This window comes from Pelodiscus sinensis, chromosome 4 (genome assembly GCF_049634645.1).
Source record: "Pelodiscus sinensis isolate JC-2024 chromosome 4, ASM4963464v1, whole genome shotgun sequence".
NCBI classification, from domain to species: Eukaryota; Metazoa; Chordata; order Testudines; family Trionychidae; genus Pelodiscus; species Pelodiscus sinensis.
The window spans coordinates 12122289-12148965 of record NC_134714.1 but is presented as its reverse complement, the minus strand read 5'-3'; the positions used below and the strand labels follow the sequence as shown (position 1 = coordinate 12148965).

The 26677-nt window shown below is 45.0% G+C and overlaps 1 protein-coding gene across 3 annotated transcripts in view; it reads right to left on the bottom strand.

Moving 5' to 3' along the window:
* DAAM1 (dishevelled associated activator of morphogenesis 1) overlaps positions 1 to 26677 on the bottom strand; it is a 196751-nt gene that overhangs the window by 109525 nt on the left and 60549 nt on the right. For all 3 annotated transcript variants that reach the window (XM_075926322.1, XM_075926324.1, XM_075926323.1), the window contains exon 2: positions 15528 to 15751. In XM_075926322.1, coding sequence (XP_075782437.1) covers positions 15528 to 15710 — 183 coding nt within the window. In that variant the 5' untranslated portion in view covers positions 15711 to 15751. The remainder of the gene's footprint in view (positions 1 to 15527; positions 15752 to 26677) is intronic.

Sequence of the window (26677 nt, the reverse complement as noted above, 5' to 3'; positions counted from 1 at the left end):
CCAACTCTGGCAATGAAGTTGGTGTATCAGCTCCGTCTTGGTATTTCCTATGAATCTAGCTCAAGCAGGGAGGAGTTTTGCTATTCCTTAGTCATACTACCAGCAAAGAAACACCTACCTCCAGTCACTCTTGCCTGTAATCCTTACTAGTGCATGAGGGTCAGAATACAAAATACATAATACAGAGGAAGTAGGAACAGGAATAGCCAGACTGGATCAATCCTATGGTCCACCTAATCTAATAGCCAACAATGGTGTAATAGGGCAGCACTCAGCACCTGAAGAGCACCCCCTATGGCTGAGTGCGCATGCCTGCACTCTCTTTTTGTTAGATGAAAGCCCATTAGGCAACTTAGGGTACGTCTAGACTACATGCCTCTGGTGACAGAGGCATGTAGATTAGGCTACCCGACAGAGTAAAATGAAGCGGCGATTTAAATAATCGCCGCTTCATTTAAATTTACATGGCTGCCGCGTTGAGCCGACAAACAGCTGATCAGCTGTTTGTCGGCTCAGCGCGATAGTCTGGACGCTCCCCTGCCGACATCAAAGGGAGTTGTCGACAACCCAGGTATGCCTCATCCCAGGAGGCATACCTGGGTTGTCGACAACTCCCTTTGATGTCGGCAGGGGAGCGTCCAGACTATCGCGCTGAGCCGACAAACAGCTGATCAGCTGTTTGTCGGCTCAACGCGGCAGCCATGTAAATTTAAATGAAGCGGCGATTATTTAAATCGCCGCTTCATTTTACTCTGTCGGGTAGCCTAATCTACATGCCTCTGTCGCCAGAGGCATGTAGTCTAGACGTACCCTTAGTCCTCCTGCAGAGTCTCACCCTGTGTGAAGCACAAATCCCTAACAGGGTACACATCTAACAGGTGCCCATCTCGGTGCCTTCTGCTAGCATCTCTCTTAGTCTGTTTCCCACAGAGCTTCTCCTGCAGGAGACAACATTCTCATCCTTATTCCAGGGCTTTACACATCTAGCAGGGCCAATTAGTCCATTTTCAATAGCGCTCCACAGAGGTGCCTGTGGTGCTGCCGCTCTCTCAGCCAGCCGGTCCCCGGTCTGCACATCTTCAGGGCTCCACAGACACAGACTGCTATTTTGAACCTTCCTCTTCTTTTATAGGGCTTTCCTAGCCCGATTGGCCGATTCTCTTGCAGCCACTCTAGCCTGCCTGGAGGACCTCTCAAGGTCCTTTTCTGGGGCAGGGTGTGGCAGGAGGCTCAGGGCCTGGTCCACCCCATCATAAATGGCCAGTACCAGATACATTTGTGCTCAAATACTGATCTGAATCCATGGCCCCTGGATTAGGGGTGAATCTACACTGCAGCTGGGAGGTGCAATTCCTAGTTTGGGGAAACAAATGTGCTAGCTCTACTTGAGCCTGCCTAAAAAAATAGCAGTGTGATTACTATAGCATGGGTTCATTCTAGCCTCCTGACTACAACCTAGGGATGTGTTAGGATACATGGTTAAATGGTTAATCTTCATGGTTACAGCCCCCCATCGTGTACTGCTGCATCTTTCAGTCGTTACATGTTTCTTTAAGAAAAACGAAACCTGCCTTTTAACATTCCTACTACAATCCCACGAGTGCTCCTCGGTACGGATTTCGGTGGCTAACTCAAGTAGCTACCTGTTGCCACTCTTACTGTTTTTAGTGCACGAGCTCAAGAGGAGCTAGCAGGTGTACATCTAACTGAGCTGAGATTCACACCTCCCTGCTGCAGCGTACACATAGCCTATATGAGTTTGAGCCAATAGTGACCAGGCTCTCTCGAACTTTCTGCTTGCACTCCTCTTATAGTGTGTGCAGCATGGAAGGCAACTTCGGGGCATGGAAGGCAACTTCAGGACAGTACGTGCCATTTTAAATTTTTAGAACTGTTTTCCTCTGAAGTGAAGAGTTTCCTTGCTCACTTTTTCCCTGTGGCTAGTGTTCACACCATGTTATAACACTGTCTCCCCACAAAATTACAGGATTGGAACAGCAAGGCCCGTACACCAAGGAATGTCTGTGTGCTGTTTTGGTAGGTGTCACAGATACTGCAATTGCACACACTGTTCAGCCAAGATACTGCTTCACAGTGCACATTTTATTTCAGTCTGCAGAACCTGCGTGGGCAGAAATTTCTCATTTCCTAGACAAGTAGGTGTGCGACTTCTAGATCAGACACTTACTGATCAAAACATACTTTTAAGGGATTACTGGTGATTGTGTAAAACATAAGGAGGTGAAAACAAATATTAGGTTATTACCCAGTGTGTGATGGGGGGGCAGAGAAAGATAATCAAATAGAAAGATCATGAATACAGAGCACTCACTGGCTCATGAGGCTGAGTAAGGAGAACAAACCAACCCAGCCGTCCAACTTGTTGGTATCTAATAAGCCGGAACTGGGCATCTCTGAAGTGATCTTTGCAGGGCAGGGCAGGGCAGGGCAGGGCAGGGCAGGGCCCGCCGGGAGATTTTAAGAACATACGTGAATCATTTCTCTTTGCCCCCTAAGAAGTGATTTGACATTTGAAATAGGGTTGCCAGATGGTTTAACAAAAAATATTGAACACCCTCCCACTCTCTCCACCCCAGCCCCCCAAAAAACCACCAGTAAAAAATTGTCGAGAAAAAAAGGGAGGAGGCAGGAGACCAAAGTTGTTTAGCAAAAAAAAAAAGGGGGGGGTGGAGGGGCGCTGAGACTGACTCTGGAGGGGAAGGGGGAGAAGAGGGAGGATCTTGTACCGCATCTTACACCACTCCCTCCAGTTTGGGGCCACACACTAACCCCCAATGCACCCACCCCTCCCCCTGAGCCAGACCCCCCCCCCATCCCAGTGCACTCACCCCTCCCCCAGAGCCAGGCACTCCAGCCCTCCCCCCCATCCCAATGCACTCATCCCTGCTCCAGAGCCAGGCCTCACCAGCGCCCCCCATTCCAGTGAACTCACTCTGAGACAGAGCCAGGGGGCTAATTTAGCTACAACTAATGAGGAAAGAGATCTTGGAGTTGTCATGGATAATTCTCTGAAAACATCCATGCAGTGTGCAGCGGCAGTCAAAAAAGCAAATAGGATGCCAGGAATTATTAAAAAAGGGATAGAAAATAAGATGAAGAGTATCTTACTGCCCCTGTATAAAACTATGGTATGCTCACATCTTGAATACTGCATACAAGATGTGGTCTCCTCACCTCAAAAAAGATATTTTGCCATTAGAAAAGGTTCAGAAAAGGGCAACTAAAATGATTAGGGGTTTGGAACGAGTTCCATATGAGGAGAGGCTAAAGAGACTGGGACTTTTCAGTTTAGAAAAGAGGAGGCTGAGGGGGGATGTGATAGAGGTATATAAAATCATGAGTGGTGTGGAGAGGCTGAATAAAGAAAAGTTATTTACTTGTTCCCAAAATATGAGAACTAGAGGACACCAAATGAAATTAATGGGTAGCAGGTTTAAAACTAATAAAAGAAAGTAGTTCTTCACACAGCGCACAATCAACCTGTGGAACTCCTTGCCAGAGGAGGCTGTGAAGGCTAGGACTATAAGGGTATGTCTACACTACCACCCTAGTTCAAACTAGGGTGGTTAATGTAGGCAACCGAAGTTGCAAATCAAGGTGTACCGGTAGTTCGGAATAGGAAGCCGAACTACCTACTCTGTGCCACGTGTAGCCGCGGGCACGGAGTCCGAACTAGCGGGGATTTAAAAATGGCGGCGCCCGGCAAGATGCAAATGAAGCCCGGGAAATTCAAATCCCGGGCTTCATTTGCCACTTCGGTTGCCTACATTAACCACCCTAGTTCGAACTAGGCTGGTAGTGTAGACATACCCTAAGAGAGTTTTAAAAAGAGATAGATAAATTCATGGAGGTTAGTTTCATAAAAGGCTATTAGCCAGGGGGTAGGAATGGTGTCCCTAGCCTCTGTTTGTCAAAGGCTGGAGAGGGATGGCAGGAGACAAATCACTTGATCATTGTCTTCGATCCATCCCCCCTGGGGCACCTGGCACTGGCCACAGTCGGCAGACAGGCTACTGAGATAGATGGACCTTTGGTCTGACCCAGTACAGCCATTCTTGTGTTCTTATGCCCCCCATAGCATCCCCCATCCCAATGCATTCACCCCTCCCCCAGAGCCAGGTGCCCAGTGTCCCCCATCCCAGTGCATTCACCCCTCTCCCTGACCCAGGGATCCCCAACGCCCAAAGCGTCCTGCCCCAATCAAATCCTCCCCTCACCCGCCCTGCAGAAAGGGGACAGTCGGGTAAGGAAATCTTACTTTTAAAGTCGCCACTCCTGCCGCCCAGCCCAGTTGCCTCGGCTCACAGTGTGCAGAGGGAGGCATCACGTAGCCAGCTCCTGAGTCTCTGCTCAAAGGGTCATGTGGGCCAGAGCAGCATGTGCTCTGCTCCCACCGCAGCCCAGTGCCCCCCTAGCGTGGCACCTGGCAAGTGCCCCTCCTGCCCCCCCCCCCCCCCATGCCTCTGCCACTCTCCTCATTCCCTTGCCCCGACCAGACACAGCAGGGGAAAATTGTCCCTGCTGGGCTTCCATCTGAGGGAAACAGGAAATACTGGATATTTCACATGTCTGGCATTTTCTGGTGTTTTTGTTAACCGGATGGAGGACCCGAATAACGGACATCTGGCAACCCTAATTTGAAAAAGGCTAGTCTGGTGCTTGGACACAGGAGATCTGGACTGTGTTCCTGGCTCTACTACAGAACCTCTGTGTGACCTTGGGCAAATACTTACGCTGTGCTTCAGTTTCCCATCTATAACATGGGAAATATAATCTTCCCTCCCACCTGCCTCTCAGAGTATACATGTGCATTGACTAGCTCAACGGAGTCCTGACTAAGTGCTACTGTAAATTCAACTAGGAACAATAATAATGTCCCAAACTGCCCTCCCCTTGAAGAAACAACTTGAATGAGAGTAACTAATCCCTGGAGAAAGACTTCATAAAAATGTGGAGAATTCTGTTCTTCCTGAAGCCGGTTTTGTGAGTCATTTATACACCTTTTCCAGGACAAAAGTCAAGCCTTCAAGGGGGCCTCTGACCTCCATGAGGTCTCTTCTCGCCCACATGACTCCTCAGGAAAAGTACGCTACAGACCCACCTGTAGGATCCACTGTACATATATGATGTCCCATGATGTCCACAGACTCCAACCCAAGGGGACAAATATTCAACTTCTCACAGATGCACTGGATTTGTGCAGTAAATACATCCCCATTTTTTGTATGTGACATTTTAAATAATTTTAGAATAAAACTTTCATCTTGCATATGTTCTTCTCAGACCAAGGCCATCTCAACATCATGAAACTCCTGATAGCACAGTCAACATATGGCAAGGAATAGCACTTATGCCCACAAAATTAGTTTGCATGTAAGCTTTAAATGGGAAAGCTTTGCCTTACTTCTGATGCCTCAGCTGTTGGGTGAATGCTTGTGTAGTGCACTAGCGCAAGCTCCCCACCCCTCCAAAACAAAGCCAAACAAAAAAAGCCCATTCTTCTGACCAGAAATCAAAAAGAGCCAAGTCATTTACTAGCAGGATCAATTTTACTTACTATCACAAGTAATAATTACAATTTCCTAGTTGCATGATTAACACAGCGTTGGATACATCATCATCTTCTGATTACTGTTACTTCTGAGAATCCTGAGTTCTAAACAGCATTCTGAACGCTTAGTGAAGTTAATGGATTGCTAATGTAGCTTTCAAAAAGCTATTAATTTATTAGTATTAGTATGCCCGCTGCTGTGCGTGTGTTCATAAACCTTAAAGAGACACCAAATAACTAAGTCTTGAATTACTGATCTGCTAAAATTTCACATATGCAGTGATGTTGCAACTTGTGTATTACTTCAAAAAGTGAAGCTTCACCTGTCTTTCCATGATTAGTCAGTTGCCCTGGAATCAGACTTTAAAGATACCATGAACACATACAGAATTAGGCCCTTGGATTCAAGGATTCCATTTTATTCTACATACGTTTTTAGACCATCCTCAGCAGGACAACACTAAGTGCCTTCCAATCACTCAATAAGTGACATGACTTAAGGATGTTAAGGACTAGTTGACTATCCAATGCTGCATTACCATTTGCTTATCGATCTCAATGATCTGGGATGTTTTCTTACACATAATAGGATAACTGAAGTCATCTCTCTTAACACATTATACTGATGACTATAAGAATGGCAATACTGGATCAGACCAAAGCTCCATCTAGCCCAGTATCCTGTCTGCCAACAGTGCCCAGCACCAGATGCCCCAGAGGGAGGGATCACAACAGGTAATCCTCACATGACCTCTCCCCTGTGACCCACCTCTAGAGAAATAGAGGCTAGGGACACCATTTCTACCTATCCCGGCTAATAGCCCTTGATGGACCTTTTCCTTATTCAATTTTTCCATACCACTCCTGATTTTAAAGACTTCTATCATATCCCTCCTTAGTCTCCTCTTTTCTAAGCTGAAAAGTCCAAGTCTTTTTAAACTTTCTTCATATAAATGCTATAAATGTATCAAAACAAATGCATATGTATTAGAATAGCTTTTTATTATTAAAAAAACCCTCTCATTCCAATTGCTCCATGCATCTGAATGGAGTGAAGATAACGACTTGGGAGTTAAAGGGGGAAGCTATGAACTTGCCACTTGAGACCTTTTCTTCCCCACCAGTACATTTCTGGTTAATACAGTCACAAATAACTTGGCATATCAAACAGTTTTTGCATATAAAAGGTCTGTTCCACCCAGGCTGCCTGGAGCTAGAGATGCTGTCAAAAGGTTCCCTGCCCAGTGCTCTACGGCTTTTGGAATGCAGACATGTGGGAGAAAGAAAAACCACTGCACTGGATGAATTCCTGGTTGATCAAGGAGTGACACTGGCTGGCCCCATGGGGAGTGGTGGGTGAGCATTTCAAAAGAATCCAGGTGATTTAGAAGCATGCATCTCATCACCCTTCGAATGTGACTCGTCCTCCTGAGTCACCGAAGAACCTTGGAAAATCCCTCTGAGTGTTTGGATTTCATCAGTTGGAAAGAGGAGTCAGCTTGATGTAGGGCCTGGCAGGGAGTGAGGTACTGGGCCATTTCTCAAGGTGCAACTGTGATGAATCAGCTGCTCTTGTAAGCAAGCTAGTTTCTTCTCCCCCACACCCCTTTACCATAGGTGGGGGAGTGAGATGCCTTACACATCAGAAGCTACAGGCTCTGTGTTTGCAACCTCTCTACACCCCCTTCAGAAATATGAGCTCGCTGGACATGCGAGCAGAGGCCCGGATCTTCAAAGGTAGTACTGCATAGCTTTGCAAGGCTCTGGACCCACATACCTTGTTGAACACTAACTACAACAATGGAGAAGATGCTGACCAGAACAGGAGTGGTTTCACACAGCCTGCTCCAGGCTTGAGGTAACCCATAGGGAAACAAAGCAATCCTAGATCACCAGCTTGTTTAAAGATTCAGGTGGTTAAATGAGTCAGTTATCTTGCATGGTATTTTATTTATGGGACGACACTGATGCTTGTAACCAATTCTGCAGGAGATACATCTGACTCCACTTACAAGAGTGAGAAGACAGAGGATGAAGGAGCCTTCTCCTTGGTTGTAAAAGTTAATCCAGCTACACCCAAAGGGGGAGGGTTAAATGTGTGCAGACTTGGAGCTTAGTAACCTGTGCTCGTAACAGTGTAACGTGTTGATGTCTCTCAGCTGGGCTCCTTCGTCAACCTATCATTCCTTCCAGCGGCTCTGAGGAAAGTGACATCCAAAGAACAGTGCCAAGACATGCAAGATTTCCTGACTGTAAGCCCTTTAGGATAGAGGTGGTCTCTTGCTAACACCTACCACAACTGGACCCTGCCTTGGCTAAGCCTTTGAGGTGCAAGCCCAAAAGAAAGGGATAAAAATAAAGTTGTTCTTCAGGCAAACTAACAGCTCACATTTAGCAGTAGCTCAGAGAATATCATCCGATTTTGAATGAGGGACAGGAACCTAACATCTCTGACATCCACTCCTCCTACCCAGTCTGACTCTAGCCTCTTACAATTTTATGAACCCACTTTGTGCAGGAAGGACTGCATGTTGTAGCAGCTAGAAGCCAAACATAAGTGATTTCTGTCATGTTTTGGGAAAGTATCTTCATCCATAACTAAATTCAGTAATTAAATTGACAATTAATTATCCTCTGCCTCCTCATCACTGCCTTCAGCACATGCCACAATAAAATGCCTCTGTGCCAGGAAATATGTTGGAGATCTGATTTAATGATTGCGAGTCAGGTCTCCTGGGTTCCATTCTATTGCCACAGAATCAATTTGACCTTCCTTGGACAATGCATTTAACTTCTCTGTGCTTCCCTTTATCCACCTGTGAAGTGTACATGAATCTTACCTTACGGCGGGAGAGGCTGTGCAACAGCACACACTCCTCATTTTATGTAACAGCAGATACTAAGTAGCTGTGATTCAATCATTCACCGAGCTCACGGAAAGACTAATTGTTGGCATGAAATGCGAAGTATTGTTACAATGGGAGTAACCAGACAGTGCTGTCACACAGACTTGAAAATTCTTTTGCTTAGTACTGTACAAACAAGAGTCTAGTCACTGAAGAAATATTAGCTTGGATATTCAATAGACTTAAAAGAAGCTGCGGAAGATAGCAAAGAACTTGCTTTTTGCTTTAGTTACTATATTTGGGAGGTAATTCAAGAAAGACAGGCCTCCTGGAAGCCATACATTGGTGCATGGGCAGAGATGCCTACATGCTGTTTGTGACGGCCTCTATTCCAGGTCTAGCGTAGACATGGAAATAAACAAACTTTCAGTGTGAATATACCAAGAATCCACATCCCTGGTTCTCCTCCAGTGGGAAGCCAATGTGGAAGGCCCCAGAATTCTGCTACCACTTGGCAGAGGGGCAATGCTGGTGTCAGCAGTGGGATTTTGGTGTCTGAAGAAGGGACAAAAGTATAAAACAAACCAATGTTGGTTACTGGGGCTACACCCCATGATTAAGGCCATGCTCTTCCCATCTAGAGCTCACAGGACACACATGGGCTACTTCGGTTAGGGTATGAAAGAAATTTTCAGGGGAAGTTGACAGTCAAAGCTGGTGGTATCACCCGGCTCTGTGTTAATGGAAAGCCTGCAGGTTGTCCCAGCAACCTGAACTGTTCCCAGGGAACCGTGAAGCACACGGCAACTACATCACAGTGGGACACTTGGCTTTTGTGGAGGCCTCCTTCCTCACAGCTGCTGCTCCTCAGGTGGTTCTGGGTCACCAAACAAGAGACAATGAACTCTTTCAGATAGGGTCTAGTGCCCACTGGGGCCAGATTCCTATAATTCCCAGCTGCAAAGTCACTGACGACGTGTGGAAGGAAGAAGGGGGGAAATTAACATCTTTCTGTGTTCTTTAAGCTAAGGAGGGCCATTGTCTGCTAGATTTCCCTTTGTAGCCAGTGGGAACTATCTTCTTCCTGTCAGGATCACTTAAGAGCAGAAGTTTAGACACTGGCTTGAGTATTAAGCTAATCTTGCTCCCTGTTTTGATGCTGTTCCTCCAGAGAAGTGTCTGTACACACACAGTTCTGGATATTACTAAAATAAAAGCAACATTACTGCGAAAGTCTGAGCCTGCCAGCTAAAAATTGGCTGCATTTGCACCCAAGATCACCAAATGCCACAGGCAGCAGAAGATAAGCCTTTGGCAAGCCTAAATTCAGGGTAGGCAAATGTCCCCTGCACCTGACACCGCCATCACTCATTCAGTGCACAATCACTAGACTTCAGTCTGCGCTGGAACAATCGCTGATGGTGCACATGTTTAAGAATGTGACAGGTTTGCAGGTGAACAGTCACATCCTAAATGCCCAACCCAGATAAGTTTTCCAGGACCGACCCAAAGAAATTGGCCTGCCATTCTAGACAGGAAATTAAATGGGATTTGCAGCACTGAGTTTAGCTGTACTTGCAACTACTGGTGCTTGCTGTGTGACTCACTCAGCAATAAAATACTGGCCTGATTTCACCATCAGGGCTCCTGGGTGGTACTGCCAAGTCTCAAGATTAAAATATTCAAGCTACATATTGCTTAAATCCCACTTCTATTTTAACCTTTTGAGGTTGGAGGGAGAGGCAATTCATCATGAGGTCCTATGGCCTAGGACAATGGAAAGCAGAGACACTTGACTAGAAAGAGCCAGAAAAGATAAATGCTGTACTGCCAGAGGCACTGGACTGGGATTCAGGAGATCTATGTTAAAGCTATGTCACCGATTTCCTGTGTGGTCTTGAGCAAGTCACTTAACCTCAGTGTGGGCAGGCTGAACTGTAGGGATAAATCCAAGCTCAAGCAGACAGGCTCACCAACAGGGGCATTTGCTTCAGGGCCCAGGGCTCCTAGCCATCGCAGGAGCAGCAGCTAGTGCCCCAGCCCTTTAATCTCCACCAGAGCTCCACTCCATGTACTCTGAAAGCTGGGGCAGAAGGGGGCCAGCCCAGTGGTCTGGACAGTGCTGAGAACTGGCTGCCCTGGTTAAGAACATAAGAACGGCCGTACTGGGCCAGACCAAAGGTCCTTCTAGCCCAGTATCCTGTCTGCCGACAGTGGCCAGCACCAGGTGCCCCAGAGAGGGTGGACCGAAGACAATGATCAAGCGATTTGTCTCCTGCCATCTCTCTCTAGCCTCTGACAAACAGAGGCCAAGAACACCATTTTATCCCCTGGCTAATAGTCTTTTATGGACCTAACCTCCATGAAATTATCTAGCTTCTCATTAAACTCTCTTATAGCCCTAGCCTTCACAGCCTCCTCTGGCAAGGAGTTCCACAGGTTGACTACACACTGTGTGAAGAACTTTCTTTTATTAGTTTTAAACCTGCTACCCATTAATTTCATTTGGTGTCCTCTAGTTCTTCTAGTTAGGGAACTAATAAATAACTTTTCTTTATTGGCCCTCTCCACACCACTCATGCTTTTATAGACCTCTATCATAGCCCCCCTCAGTCTCCTCTTTTCTAAACTGAAAAGTCCCAGTCGCTTTAACCTCTCCTCATATGGGACCCGTTCCAAACCCCTAATCACCCCTTCCGTCCAAGGGCCCGCCCCCTTTTGGGGGCACAGAGCTGTCCCCCTCCATACCTTGCCATGGGGCCCACCAAAGTTGTCGACTCCCCTGCAAACAGACATACCTGCCATCACTCTGACCAATCTAGTGTACTAATAGTATAGCACAGCCACCAGCGGCACACATGGCAGGAGGGACATGCTACCCTGAGCATGAGTCCAGCTGAGACGCTAGGCATGTACGTGGGGCAGCTATTCACTCCCACTGCCTGTGCCAGCACAGCTATGCTCTCACTTTCAGTGCTCCTCAACTTTTTTTTTTTAAATTAAGTACCCCCCCTTTAAAAAAAAAGAAAAAAGAAAAACACACACTGTAAGTACCCCCAGTACCTACAGTTTTCAGACAAAAATTTTTTCCTACCATTGCAACACATTTGTTTAAACAACTTAATCGTAGCCCAGCCTCTGTATGAGAGGCAGCAGCACGGGGTGCCAGGCAAGAGCTGGTCTGTGAGTGAGCCAGTTTAAAAAACCAGCTGCCTGTTGCCCTGAAGCTGACAGCAGCATGGCGTGGCAGCAGTCCCGTCCAAAGCGGGTCTGAGCTCCTGGACCCTGCACGAGCCAGGCTGCCCGCCCGCTTGGCTCGGCTCCTAATACTCTTTAAATGCAGAGCTGCAGTGGGGTATGCCCTGGAACTCAGTGCAAGCTGGGATTGGGCTGAGCTGCTGACCAGCCTGCTAAAAAAATTTACTAGTGGGGGAGGGGAGAAAATGCATCTAAAGTCTACTCTATGGCATTAACAGGTAAGCTTTTGCGTACCAGTTAATTGGGTAATCAACCCAATTACAACCATATTGGGGAGCCTGCACTGGTGCTCCAGGGTGCCCCCACATCCGATAGGACTGGAGCACACAAAATCTATGGGCCTGGGTTCCCCTAGGCTCTGGTGTGCAAGAGGAATGTGGGGAGTGTCTCTCCCTTCCTCCCCCCCCCCCCCCCGACTGATTTTTTGAAGCCCTCTATCAGGCTTCAGTGGCTCCCGGCTCAAAAAAGGCTCCCTACCCCTGAGCGAAAGCATTAGCCATGTACTTCTGAACTGAAGTTAGCCTCTTACATTAATGTTTGCTGAACTGTACAAAAGACGGGGTCACTGGGTGCTACCGTAAAACAAATCTTATCACATCACTGATCCATAGTGCACCAATCCACAAACAAGTACAACATAAAAAACCCTACAATTCTAAGCCTGTCCTAACACCAATTTCAACGTGTGAAGCCTCAAGATTCCTTCCACATATTTCAAGCCACCTCATCCCTGTTTACCAAGGTAATTAAGTGGATTCAAAATGCCTTTCATACAAAGAGGAAAGATGCGCTCCTAGAGCAGCTACAAGTCATCGAGTGCAAACTGTGTGGCACCATCAGACCTGCCAAGATTTTAAAAAGACACCTTTCAGCCTTCTACCAGGCTTCAGCAAGCGTAAAAATCAGCCCTACACCCCTAGCTGTTTTTCCTGTCGCTGCTCCAAATATTACACAGTGGGCTTACACAGAAACAGTGGGACATTTTCCAAATCATTTAACTAATGCTGAAATCTAGTACTCAACACCGACAGGTTCCTGCGAGCAACATGAATGTGTGGCTACTCCTAGCCCTATCTGACCAAAAAGAGTTGCAGCAACTTTTTTTTAAACTTTTCCTGGTGAACGTTTGCCTATTATTGAGTTTGCAAAATGTTAGAGAAATCAGAGCAGTCTTGCAAATACTGGGGAAAGCCCCACAAGAGTTTCTCACAAATATTTCTAACAGGGAGAGGGGGAAAAGCCCAAAATGAGAGCTTCAGTGAATCCCCATGGATTCTTTGAATTTCAGAAAGAACAAGTGTGTGTTGCGATTGGTCACAGTTATAGAATTTCCTCCAACTGGAGGAGTCTTCCCTCATACGGTGGGTCACAGCTGACTCCTGTCAGAAGAAGCGGTCAAATTTTGGGCCAATTCTGCAAGCCAGTTAGGGGAAAATAAATTAAAAAAAAAAAATCTTCACAGCAGGGAGTGGGTGCTCCATAGCAGAGTGTGTGCATCGTCCTCTTTCTAATCACTTTTAGCCACACCACCCTATCATGTAAGGCCAGTCAGGCCTCCCTAAATATCATGTATGGTGAGAGTGGTCCAAACACCAAGGCGGCACCAGGTTCTTCCCTGCAAAAAGAAGCCACCATATGCTTCTCAGTGGCAGGAAGGAGTGCTCTGGGCCTCCTGGATAAACAGGGATTCTGTAGGAGCCTCAAGCCTGGTGTTCAATGGCTTCTGATAAGCCTCAACCCCAAATCTCCAGGGAGGTTTCTGCAAAACCAGAGGGAGCTGTAGCATGGCTATACTAAGGCTGGGTCCCGGCATACTCTAGCACAGCCAAACTAAACATAAAACAGACCTGGTCAGGAATTGTCCACTGAAAGTCTTCCCAGTGAAAAAATTTGTTTTCCCACAAAATCAAAATGCTCCATGGGAAAACTTTGATTCTGCTGAAAATTTTCCATCAGAAAAATCAAATGGAAATATTTTGTTCCGAGTCAGGTTGAACTGACCCAAGATATTTTGATGTATTAAACCAACCAGAAATGTTTCTAATCAGTTCAACAAAATAATAAATTGTATTTCCTTATTGCAGTTATAGTTCAGGTTTCCATTATCCACTATGGAGGAGGAGATTTTCTGGAAAATTACATGTCTCATGGTGCAATGTGGACTTCCCATCTGCAAGCTGCATGACAGGAGATGCATTTTAGCCAGGAAGCCTGGCCCATATGAGAAAAAAGGAGGCATCAAGTTCCCAAAATATAACTACCTTGAGGCAACAAAGCACAATGGGAAAATCCATTAATGTTGAAATGACCCAAAATGCTGAGTTTTGAATCAGTTCAGCAAACTAAAAACTCCATTTTGCTTTCACCAATGCCAAAACTGGGGCAAAATTCTGTTCCAGGAAAAATTTCAACATTTCCATTTTCGTCACCAAAAGCTGAAAGGTCAGCATTTCTGGTGAGACAGATTCCACATTTCGCCCAACTGCAATGCTGCCACTTGGGTTTGCCTCCACTTCCCTTCCTTCTCCTTCCAATCAGCATGCGCAGGGCACAAGAATCATTGATGCTTTGAGTATACTGTGGAGTGCCGTCAACTCACAACCTGGTATATGCACCAGAACAAAAACCAAAACAGCACCATTGTGCCCTCTTCCTCATGCTCGCTCCCTTGGCTCCTGCTGCCCAAAATTGTCATTTAAGAACCCACATGCCTCTTGCGCGATTATCACACCCGCGTAGGCTGCAGAGATGGGAAATTGCAGTGGCTGGACCAACAGGAACACAGTGTTAGCAACGGAATAGAGGACATGCCCACATTTACTGCTTAGGCCTCATGGCCACCTGCATTGCCACAGCACTGAGATGGACCCATCTGTTCCCCTGATCAGCTAGTGCTCTCAGTCCTCCCTGGGCCAGTCATGCCTCGTAACAGCAGCCCTGGAGCAATGGGAAACGACTCAGTTGGGCCAGCTACCTACATTTCAACTTCCAGAGCACTACCTCTCCACGATGCATAAGCTCCATCGACCTAGCTGCTTCCCATGGTGCTATTCCAGTCCCTTTTCAGGTTACCAGTGGTTCTGCAGCCCAGCCTGCTCTCCCACCCCAGGAATCACAACTGACAAGGAGATAGGTTTAAACATGGATAGGGATGACACCAGTTGGCTGCTCGCCCTTGGGAAAATTCCAAGACTGGAGTGCGGGGTGAGGACTGACTGTTGAATTGGCAGCGTTGTGCATGGAAAGTTACCCACCATGCCAGCCTATACTACCTGCTTACGGCCTTCTGGCTTAGACACAGTTAGATTCTTTTGTAAACACTAAATTTGCACACGGCATCAGCTGAGTTTGAAAGAGCACAGGCGCTATAGGGCCAGAGTCCTATCTACCATCCTGAACCAGGCACGCTATCAGGCCTAAACAAACCAATACACTGTAAAGGAGAGAACTATGAACAAAAAGGGGCCTGGGGAAAAGACTGATGATAGAGCTGGTTTTATTCCAGGAGAGGCAGATGGATAGCTCCAGAGCCTCGAAACACCACATGTTCCGTGGGAGGTGCATAATTCTCTTTTGCAGAAGCACTATATCAACCATGACTGTCCCATGCATGGCTGGAAGTCACCGGCATGCCCAATAGGAACTTAAGGCACATGGACAGTGGAGTTAGCAACAGCAGCAAGCCCTTAAATTTCTTTTGGTTTAAAGCTCAATTAAACACTTGGCCTGACTGACTAAACTCAGTGGAGATTCGCCATAGACATCAACGGAACAGGGCAAGGTCCAATATTTTTCTGTGGTGCCCTCCCAAAAATAGCTACCCACTGCCATGGGAAACAGGCAACACTCACCACAAGCTCACTGAACATGACATCCAGCTCTTCCACCGGGGGCATGGGCAATGCCGGCTCCATGGTCTGTAGGGCGAAGTTGCTGTCATTGCGAAGCCGGTAGGTGATCTCTGGGTGGTCGTTGCTTCGGAAGCAGCAGAAGATGAACGAAATCCCCCGTCCACTTCTTTTTCTTGGGGCCATGGCCAAAATCCTCCGTGTCCCTTCCCTCTAGCGACTAAATCCTACAGGAAGAGAGGACAGCAACTGCTGAAGTACTCACTTTGCCAAAGGGCATCACGTTCTACCGAGAAGAGACCCAGAATCAAAGCCACCCAACACACACACCACTTGCAAAATAGAGTAGTGTTGATATGCTGAAGATTTTGTTCCTGTTTGATAATTATAGTTCCAGCAACCCTGATGATTATGCTAATTAAGTGATAAATTTGTTCTTCTATGGTCATAATCTCCCCCTCCCCGCCTAGTTGTAGCTGAAGCAAGAAACTGCCAGTGGGAAATTGCAGCAGATGAAAGGTGGAGGAAAACACCACTGTTTTCGTAGCTCACTGCGCTGGAACAGAACTGACTCCAATCTGCTCATTCCTTTTCTATCTCTTATGGTCTTGCTCCAAGACAAGGCAAAGGTCACTCTAGTGCCCATTAGCCCCCTTCTACACCACTTTTTTTAAACTCTTGTGGACCTCCTGCAGCATGTTTAAGACTTACTGTGTCCGTGCTGCCAACAGTTCACTGCACTAGAGGACAACCCTTCTGACTCCCGGGCACAGCCTTAGAAGCCCACCCACCCACAGTCAGTGGTTATTTAGTTACACAAACCATTTAACTGGTTTACCCCTTTAGGCAGTTTTCAAATCCCTACTACAGATGGGGAAAGAGAGCACTGGGAAGTGAAGTAATTTGCCTAAAGCAGCAGTGAATCAGCATCACAACTAGGAAGAGAAACCTGTTTCCCTATGCTCTCCTCTCACGCAAGTCCCGTACCTTCACCATGGGATTGTCACGTGCTTCCCCCGCTGGGTCATGAGCCCCCCTAAATTTTCATTGCTGAACCTGGGTGCCCTCATTCTGGCCTCCCTCTCTGCCACTCCCTTCCCTGCAGGACATGGGTTGCATTTGATTGGAATTTTCAGTCTCTTCCATTTCAGATTTTCACACTGAAAGCTACTGATGTGATGTGATCCTTTGGACCTAAAAATGTGATCCTTTCGACCTAAAAAAGGTTGAATGCTTTCCTTTATCAGTACATGCCTGGTGTTCAAAAGATCCCAGCTTACATAAAACCATCAATTGATTTAAGTCAGAATGAAAGAATAAGGACGAGACGAGGTAAAGATTTATTTCTATTTTGGTATATAAAAGACAGCCTGGCAGTTCTCAAGGTATTTTTGAGTTGGCGCCAGGTCTAGAGTGATTGTGATTCATAAATACCAGACAACTGCAGTTTCTGTGTTTATGTATCATTTGCAAGACATTGCTACAAGCCCAGCAAATTGTGGTTACTAACAAGAAATGCTAAAAACAGGAGAGAAGAACATTCGCTAGCAAAGAGTACAAGCCTTCTTAGGAATGCTGCTGAATAGTCATTAATGCAAGTCAAAAAACTGCCTCCTGATACATTCTCCAGCACACCTATTGCTTCTACAGTACAAAGTCTGGGCTACAAAGGCTTAGCGTTCCATGTGGACCTTTACCCAGAATTTACTAAGAGACTGGGATGGGACAAAGTCAGACTGAAAACAAGTAATTCAGCCGAACTTACTACAAAAGTACACATTTCCCAAAGTTACACTTTAAACATAAGTAAAACCAAGACATTATATGGCACAATGCTAATTAGGTACATAGCACTTCAAGTTCAGAAGGCCATTAGTCCAGGGCTACTCAACACGTGGCCCGTGGGCCACATGCGGCCCGTGGTACGGTTTGGGTTTACATGGGACTCAACACATGGCTAACGGGTGGCAGCCAAAACAAAAAGTCAATATAATGGTCTTCTGTTGATATGCGTTTGAGTACTTAAATTCCCAGATTGTCATTGCTCATTAAAAGTGTTGTCATATGGGTGGAAATCGGGTAAATGTTGCATTTTATTAATATCAGAAGAACCGACTTAAATGGGGTCTGTGCATTGTTTATTTGCATATATATTTGCATGTATATCCAACCACAGGTAAGTTGCAGCCCTCAGCATGTGCTGGGAATATCATTGTGGCCCCCAGGGTTTCCAAAGTTTGAGTAGATCAGAGCTACTCAATCGCCTGTATAATACAGGCCAAAGAATTTCAATTTCACAGGCCCAACCACTTGGGTTTTTAGCTAAAGCATATTTTTTGGAAAGCACCTAGGCTTGGATTTGAGGACTTCAAAGAAAGTGGTATATGGAGTCTTCAGCTCTTGTTACACTTTATCTCCCTCTCTATTGAGATCATTCAAGTATGTCCAATCTAAAAGAACCTGGTTACATTTCAAACTCCTTGAGTTAGGGATTCGGTCTTTGTTCCGTGTTTGTACAGCATCTAGCACAATGGGATCTGACAAGGGCTCCTAAGCTCCACCCCCAATACAACAACACATACCCATTAGGTAGTTAGCATTGGAAAACATGCGGCCATGAAGGCAAGAAATCCCCGGAGAAGTACAAGGATATTACACAGCCCTGGAGAAGTAAGGGTGGAGTTACGCCTTGGTCCAAAACAAATTTCCACATAAATAATCCCACTCAAATCAATAAGATGACTCATATGATTAAAAATTTCAGAAGGGGTAGCCATGTTAATCTGTAACTGTAAAAACAAGTAGTCCTGTAGCACCCTAGAGACTAATTAAAGTATATATATTTATGCAAAAACCCACTCAAGATCATCTCATCTGAAGCAGTGGGCTTTACCCACGAAAGTTCGTGATACTATATATTTTGTGCCATGAGATATTTGTTTTCATATGAGTAAAGTTGTTCATTTCTTAATTGTTTGCAGGATCTAAGGTTTGTATTATACAGGCTTTTCTTAAGTCTCAGAGATTTTTCCTTGAACCTACATGAATAGGGGAAGCAATAGCTACATCATTCCAACACCATGAGAGTGGTTTCCTTTTTCTGTTACACCAGATCCTGAGGAACATACAGAATTCTCTCTATTGCCAATGAATCGCTGTCAGGGGGACACAATACTCATCTTTGCCAAGACTGCTCACGTATTGGACAACAATGGCTATGGACTTGTAAGGAAACCTGGTTTTCCACAAGGTAATAGTATGCAAGTATACTCTGAAGCAATAGGGCTGGTTGTTTTTTTGACTGTCTCCCTTCTTCCTGCATTCATGTCTGGTTTTATTCCGAAGAGGGAGTAAGTTGAGATTTGGCAACTGTAATGATAGAATATATAATTAATTACAGAGAGGGACTTTTGGTGAGTGGTGAAGATTAAGGGAATTTGTTTTCTCTAAGATTAAACAAACAGTCACTCAAGCAGCTATTCGAGGGAATTCTCAGTCACTACACACCAGAGATAGACGCTTTCGCATTCTCCTTACAGGATACTCAGATGACATCACCGTCACCACTCAGCATTAACAAAGCATTATTCGTTTCCAAGAGGGCTTTCCTAATTTTAACCCTCAGCACACTCTATTGAGGTGGAAGAATAGACATATTGTATAGACTGAGAAACAGAGGCAGCCGACTAATTTCAGGGTGCTCAGTCCAGGACCCTGCAAGCCTAATTTTCATTAGTGTTGAGCACTTGCAACTCTAGCCAAACTCAGCTAGACCACTGAAGATCAGGCACTGAGTCAAGAGGCTGACACCAAAAATGAGGAGATTTCTGAAAATTCTGCCCTCCGGGACTTGTCCAAGACCTCAAGGCAAATATCAAGGCTGGGATTAGACTTGAGGAGTTCCAGTGACTGTCACCATCCAGAGAGATCACACGTATGTGGGAGGGCGTGCCATGAATGGGCCAACGATAGGGCCCCGGGGAGCACATCAATGCAGGAGAAATGCACCACTACATTGAGCAAGGAGGAGCAGAGAGAAGAGAGGATTAAAGTGTAAAATGACAACATGAGAAAGGATCTTTGTCCAAAAGTGTTCTGTGGAACAGCTTTAGTTGCTATGACTGCACACAGATCAAGAGCCAGAGAGGAACAAAGGCATCAGAATACTGAGAGTCACCTGTAGGAAAAGTGTAACCGCATAAACAGTTAACAGATAAGCTTCAGCTTACTGGTTATATATAAGCTTTATACTACAGAGCCCACAGCATGTGTGACTGTGTAACTGCTAGGATTTTTAGCGGTGACAGTCAAAATTTTAAATTACACTTTCCATCCCTAGTCACCTGCAGACAGCCATCTGAGAATCAGTGCAAGTGGCTGGCAGTCAGTTGGAACCACAGAAAGGGTGACGGACCAGGAGTCAGGAAAAATACTAATGATTGGTTTGAGGAAGGGAAAGATAGCAAATATGGGGGAGAGGGGGAGCAGTGATCAGTGAGGAGCATCACACGTCTGGGGGACAAAACCACTTTAGTACAAAATCTGCAAGGAGCTATTTTGATACAAATACTCAAATGAAATTAAAAAAAAATGACCTGCAAAAGGGAAAGTTACTGAGAGACCAAGCAACGCTGCTTCAAAGGAACTTGTTAACGTTTCACATTCTTTTAAGCTCTTTGGAGCAAAGGCCATCTCTTATTCTTTGCCTGCAGAGCACCTAGCACAGTGGAAACGTGGTCTGTAACCAGGTCTCTTAGGTGCTAGCAAATCATACAAGTAACAAACAACAGATTTGAATTCAAATGACGTTTCTTAGTTTCACGCGGTATATTAATGCCCCTACAAAATGAAGCATCTCTGCCTTAAACAAGAAAAGATGCAAATATAGACAAGCTCCAATAAATTATTTCCCAAAGAACTGTGTTTCCTTGAAAGAGAGCATTATATATCCTAACAGATAGTTGCCCTGCTCTGAACTCCACCTGAGGTCACTACCAGGGGGAAGCAGTAGTACAACTCTTAGCCTAGCTTACTTCAAAAAAGGATGGCCCAATAGATTAGGGCACTAGGCTAGGACTTGGGAAAAACCTGGTTCAACTTCGCTTTTGCAGCAAATTCCTGTGGAACTTGGGCAAGTCACTTTGCTCCCCAGGACCTCAATTCCTCATCAGTGAAATGAATATAATAAAGTTTCTCTCGTCACAGGATTGTTGAGGATAGACGTTTGTGGGTGCTCAGGAGGGGTGTATTTGTGTGAATGTGTAACTGCTTGAATTTTAGAAGTTACACGTTTATACGTGAGGGGGAGGAGCTGGTGCTTGCAGGAAGCATTTTTAAGCCAATTCCCTCAAGCATCAGTTCCTGCCTTCCCACCCCACCCTTGGCTGCCTCTGTGGGAGGCAGCAGGGGGTGGGGAGGCCACTCTGCAGCAGAGGCAGCAACAGGGATGGGGGAGTACATTTTGTTGATAGGATTAACTAATAAGCCCAGGCTTATCGGTTAACCGTGTAGTCGACCACATATTGACATGCCTAGTGCTCAGACACTATGGTAATGGGTGCCAGAGATGTACCTAATATTAACTGTGTACAGAACAGTTAGTAGTGGAAACACAGAAAAAGAACCCAATCAGAACCCACTCAGCCTGGGCAAAGTAGGAGCATAATCTCAAATTATTAAATTTATTTTTAGGAGGCTACATACTTAAGTGGCCTGACTTTTCAGAAGCAATCAATACCCAGCAACTCCTGCTGAATCAAGTAGGAGCCATCAGTGCTCCTCGTGGTCTCAGGTTACCACCCATTTGGTGTTTTTACTCAGACACTTCCTGATGTCTAATTTATTTTATTTATCTCAGGCAACCCTAAGATGGAAGGAAGGGTATGTGTGCTGTGGGGAGGATCTTAGAAGAAAGAGGTAGAGCAGGGGCAAGGTTTTGGAGATTCATTTACCAACCATTAGAAAGACAGCAACCGTCTAGTAACCCCATGGTAAGTGCATGTTGTAACCAACATGAACACATGCACTGCGTCTAAGCCACAGGATGAGAGCTTGTTGCAAGCCAGCTACGGAACGTAGCTCTTGAGCTCAAGTTGTAGACATTCCTGCTTTTAGATTGGGAGGTGCCCATGTCAATCCTTGGGGCTGGACAAAATGACAAATGACACGCCCCGTATATTTGAAAACATGGCCAACTAATTAGGTGCCCCAACATGGATTTCAGACATGGAATTATGAGGGATACAGAGTTAGCGCTTTCATTTACTGGTTTGTAACAAATGCTAAATTCCTTTGCACTTACAGCAACATGCTTTGGCATTGGGTCCAAACTTGAGAAGACAGATGCTGGTCTTGGCATTAAGTGTCCAGCCAGTGTTGCTCTTCTAGTTCCCTGCTCCCAAATACACGGGAAGAGAGACAGACGACTGCTCATTTTGTTTAAGTGTGTATGAGGGGAAGCTTATTTTCCATAAATGCAGTCACACACAATGTGTTCCTCTGCCCATGTTTAAACTCTTCCTCAGTGCACATGGCTTCATTGAATCCTATGAAGTTTCACTATCAAAAGCTGAGGTAAACTATTTAACATTTCTCTCAGTCACTGAACCAGTGACCTCACCTGCCTATTCTGATTGGGAAGCATTCTGCCTGTATGGGCAACTTCCAAGATTGTCATAAATGTTTGCAAGATTGTGGACAAGGGAGATCCAGTGAATATGGTATACTGAGATTTCCAGAAAGCTTCTGACAGGGTCCTTCACCAAGGCTCTTAAGTAAAGCAAGTTATCATAGGATAAGAGGGAAGGTCCTTTCATGGACTGGGAACTGGTTAAAAGGCAGGAAACAAAGGGTAGGAATAAATGGTAAGTTTTCAGAGTGGAGAAAGGTAACTAGTGGGATCCTCCAAGGGTCTGTCCAGGGACCAATCTTATTCAACTTATAAATGATCTAGAGGAAAGGGGTAAACAGTGAAGTGGCAAAATTGCAGATGGTACTAAACTACTCAAGATAGTTAAGACCAAAGCAGACTGTGAAGAGCTTCATAAAAATCTCACCAAATTAAGTGATCGGACAACAAAATGGCAAATGAAATGTAATGTTGATAAAAGTGAAGTACAGCCTCTTCCCGACTTACGAACCAGTTACAGACCAAGCAATTGGTCGTAACTCGGTTCATTCATAAGTCGGACCCCATAGAGTTACACGCGACCACGCTGTTCGTAAGCGTGGATCACGTTCGTAACTCGGGGTCCGCCATTTACAATAGCTTTGGTAATAACTGTGAACGGTTGTAAGTCGACCGTTCGCAACTTAGGGATCGGCTCTAATGCACATTGGAAAAAATAACCCCAACCATACATAAAATATGATGGAAACTAATTTAGTTACTACTACTCAAGAGTGATCTTGGAATTATTGTGAATAGTTCTCTGAAGACATCTACTCAGCGTGCAGTGGCAGTCAAAAAAGCAAACAGAATGTTAGGAATCACTGAAAAGGGATAGAGAATAAGACAGATAATATCTTATTGCCCTTTATAAAACCATGGTACACCCACATTTTGAATACTGCATATAAATGTGATCACCTCATTGCAAAAAAGATTATTAGCATTGGAAAAGGTTCAGAAAAGGGCAACAAAATTATGAGGGGTTTGGTACGGGTCCCATATGAAGAGAAATTAAAGAGACTTGGACTTTTCAGCTTAGAGAGGAGACTGGGGGGAGGGGGGTGAGATAGAGGGGATTAAATTATGACTGGTGTGGAAAAAGTGAATAAGGAAAAGTTATTTACTTATTCCCATAATAAAATAACTAGGGGTCACCAAATGACATTAATAGGCAGCAGGTTTAAAACAAACAAAAGGAAGTGTTTCTTCATGCAACACACAATCAACCTGTGCAATTCCTTGCCAGAGGATGTGGTGAAGACTAGGACTAACAGGGTTCAAAAAAGAGCTAGATAGATTCATGGAGCTTAGGTCCATCAATGGCTATTAGTCTGGATAGGTAGGAATGGTGTCCCTAGCCTCTGTCTGTCTGGAAATGGGTGATAGGAGAGGGAGCATGTGAGGATTACCTGTCGTGTTCCCTCCGTGTGGGGCATCTGGTATTGGCCACTGTCAGCAGACAGTTTACTGGGCTGGATGGACCTTTGGTCTGATTCAGTATGGCCATTCTTAGATTCTTATGCTGCTAACTACACCATGGATCAATAGAAATGGGTGCCACCCAGAAACATATCCTCCCCCACAATCCCTCCCACCAACACCGTACAAATCTTATTTTGTAATATCAGAAATTCTTTGAACGTCTATGCACTCAGTGGTCAACGGCGTACACATTCTAGGCTGAAATCTGGTAGTTATTTGGTAACTATAGCTGTTCAATGAAGTTAGAGTGTCATGAACTACCCAAAAAGGTACACAGACTTCACTCTCCCCCAAAACCTTTGGCTTCATCTTCCATTAAGGCTTAATGGGGAAATTCTTTAGGAACGGGCCAGTCTTCCTATACATGTACAATACCTAGCACATTGCAGGTGCTATGACAATATAAATAAAAATCAAACAGGCTTTATGTTGGGGATTTTCTATAAAAGAAAGAAAATGAATATTCTAGTTCTCCCCCACCAGCACTAACTCAAGTGTAGCCTCCCATGGTGGCAGATGTTAGAAGCTTCCTCTGGGGTTTCTATTGGAATCATACATTTAAGATTTCAGAGAGTCGTGCAAAAGAGTCTGGCAATTAATGGTACACCTTCCAATCTCAAAGTCATCTTTGCCTCCCGTCGTCTGTCTGCCATAACCACCTATCCTAGTCAGACTTGAACTGCAAGCCCTTCAGTTCAGAGACAGTCTTCCCATTATGTGAGGATGGTGCCTAGAACAATGGGGGTGAGAGCCCAATCAACAATCAGGGTCATTTTAGGCATTACAACCAACTTTGGTTGGAGAAAGCATTAGAATAAAGCCATTCATGCCCAAGTGGCATCTTATAGCTAATTTATCTTTAGGGTTGGGAGCTGGGAGCACTTAAAATCCTGCACTAGTCAATAACAGTATTTGCACCGATATTAGGGAGTTGCAACTGAGAGCCCTTAGTCAAGGAAGCAAGACAGTTTCCATTAGATATAGGTGTTTGTCACCAACCCCTGGCAGATTTCTTGACTAAAAATGTCTTTTGGCCTGGAATGCAAAGGAGAATATTTTTTTTTAAAAGCACATGCAACTGGAGGAGCTGTTTTTGAGCTGACACCGTGAAAGAAATAGCCAATTTTCAATGTCTGAAAATTGCTCTTTTCTTGATCCACTCTCAAAACTGCAATGGTTACATGCATAGCAGAGAAGATTCGTGCCTAGGGCTGTTTTTACCAAGGTGAAGCATGGCAGTGATTTACAATTAGGGGAGAGCTGAGACACGTTCTGTACACTCTTGCAGTAGACTGGCACCAGCTCTCTAGCTTAGCTTTGATTAAGAAGTTACCTCCAGTCCAGCCAGCACGCAGCTGCGACCCATGATGTATCAGGGTCATTGAGGTAGTATATATTTTGTGCGATGAGGCTCACATATCAGAGAGCTACAAATGCAGCCCATGATGATAAATAGGTTGACAACCATTGCTTTAAGTAATTAGCACCCTCACCATCTCTCTCCCCTACTCCAGAAAAACACTCATTCCATCCTTGTGAATGCCTCTCAGATCTGTGATCTCAGCTTCAGCATTTCTCCACCGCTCCCCCCCCCCTCAAAAAAAAAAATCTCACACCCCTACCTGTGGGGATGAAAGAGCCACAATAACTATTTTAACACTATGCAGTCAACAGAAACTAGCCACAGACATGGAAATACTAGCCACAGACATGTACACGAGAGGAGAATTAGCTGGCATGGACACGAGTCTCCTTGTACTTCAGGCAACCTGTACCACCAGCCCCTTACTCCTCTACCCTCAGGTCAGTCACAAAATCACTGGTTCCCATTGGGCCCCTACATATTGCATAGGCACTAGCCAGCTGCACAACTCACGACAATCATAGAGGTGTTTCCAACATGATACAAATCCTCTGAAGACAAGTGTCTGACCTTCATACCTACGACACTTAGTGGGTTTTCTCTATCTCCCCCACTGACCTCATCTGAGCTAGAAGGATGACTCACATGAGTATACCACTGCATCCCTAGAGCAGGCGCTTCCTATACTCAGCTACAAATATTCATTAGGGCAGACTTCATTTGTGTGTGCCAGATGGGGAAGTCTCCATCCTGTATGTCACGTGGAAGGTGGGCAGAGACACAGGGGGCAGAGTTCAGGTTGAGGCTGAAACCTGAATGTCATCTATACTACATTTCTAGCATTTATACCAAAATATTTTCCCAGACAGATATTGTTAACATGTGTATTCATTCCTCCCTTCCACAATCCATTACTGCCACTATCTGCAGAGGAAACAGCTGAATTAACAGATACTGACCTATCCTGGGATCCCTAGAGGTTATTCTTCCAGACACCTGTTCTGAGAATATTTCAATCTCACAGCCCTACAATTTCGGAAGATTATAAACAAAACCCTATATAGATCCTGGGATTTTGTCTGAATTCAAAGTCTCCTATGCCTCATGAACTGAAACTCATTTTACAAGCCTATACTTTGATTAAATATAAATGAATTCCAAACTCAGTTTCACTAATGTCTTATAGATGAAATTAGAAAATGGTCAAATTTGTATACTAATTTTGTCCTGGTTGTCAGTTAAATCCCTGGAAGCGCCATCTGCTAGCACCATAAAAGCTCTTTTATCAAAGGAGTTTACAACTTTTTATATTTGTTATAAATTTCTATAGCGTTCATCAAAAATGTAATAGTACATCCCTCGGCCTGTTGCCTTGTAAGAACACATTTCACTAAATTTAAGGGCAAATAAGCTTTTAGCAGCACTATGAAGGTCACCATTAAAAATACATAGAGGTATTAAAAGAACTCAGATCTGTCAATACACCATCCCACTAAATAGTCACAGGCTCATATTCAAGGATGAAAGGGTTAACCTATTTCATGACACCATACTCGGTACTGGAAAAATCAGCAGTTCTCTTTCTAATACATGGAATCCAGGCACAGAAACTTTACTGCTAAAATGCTGAGGCAAGAA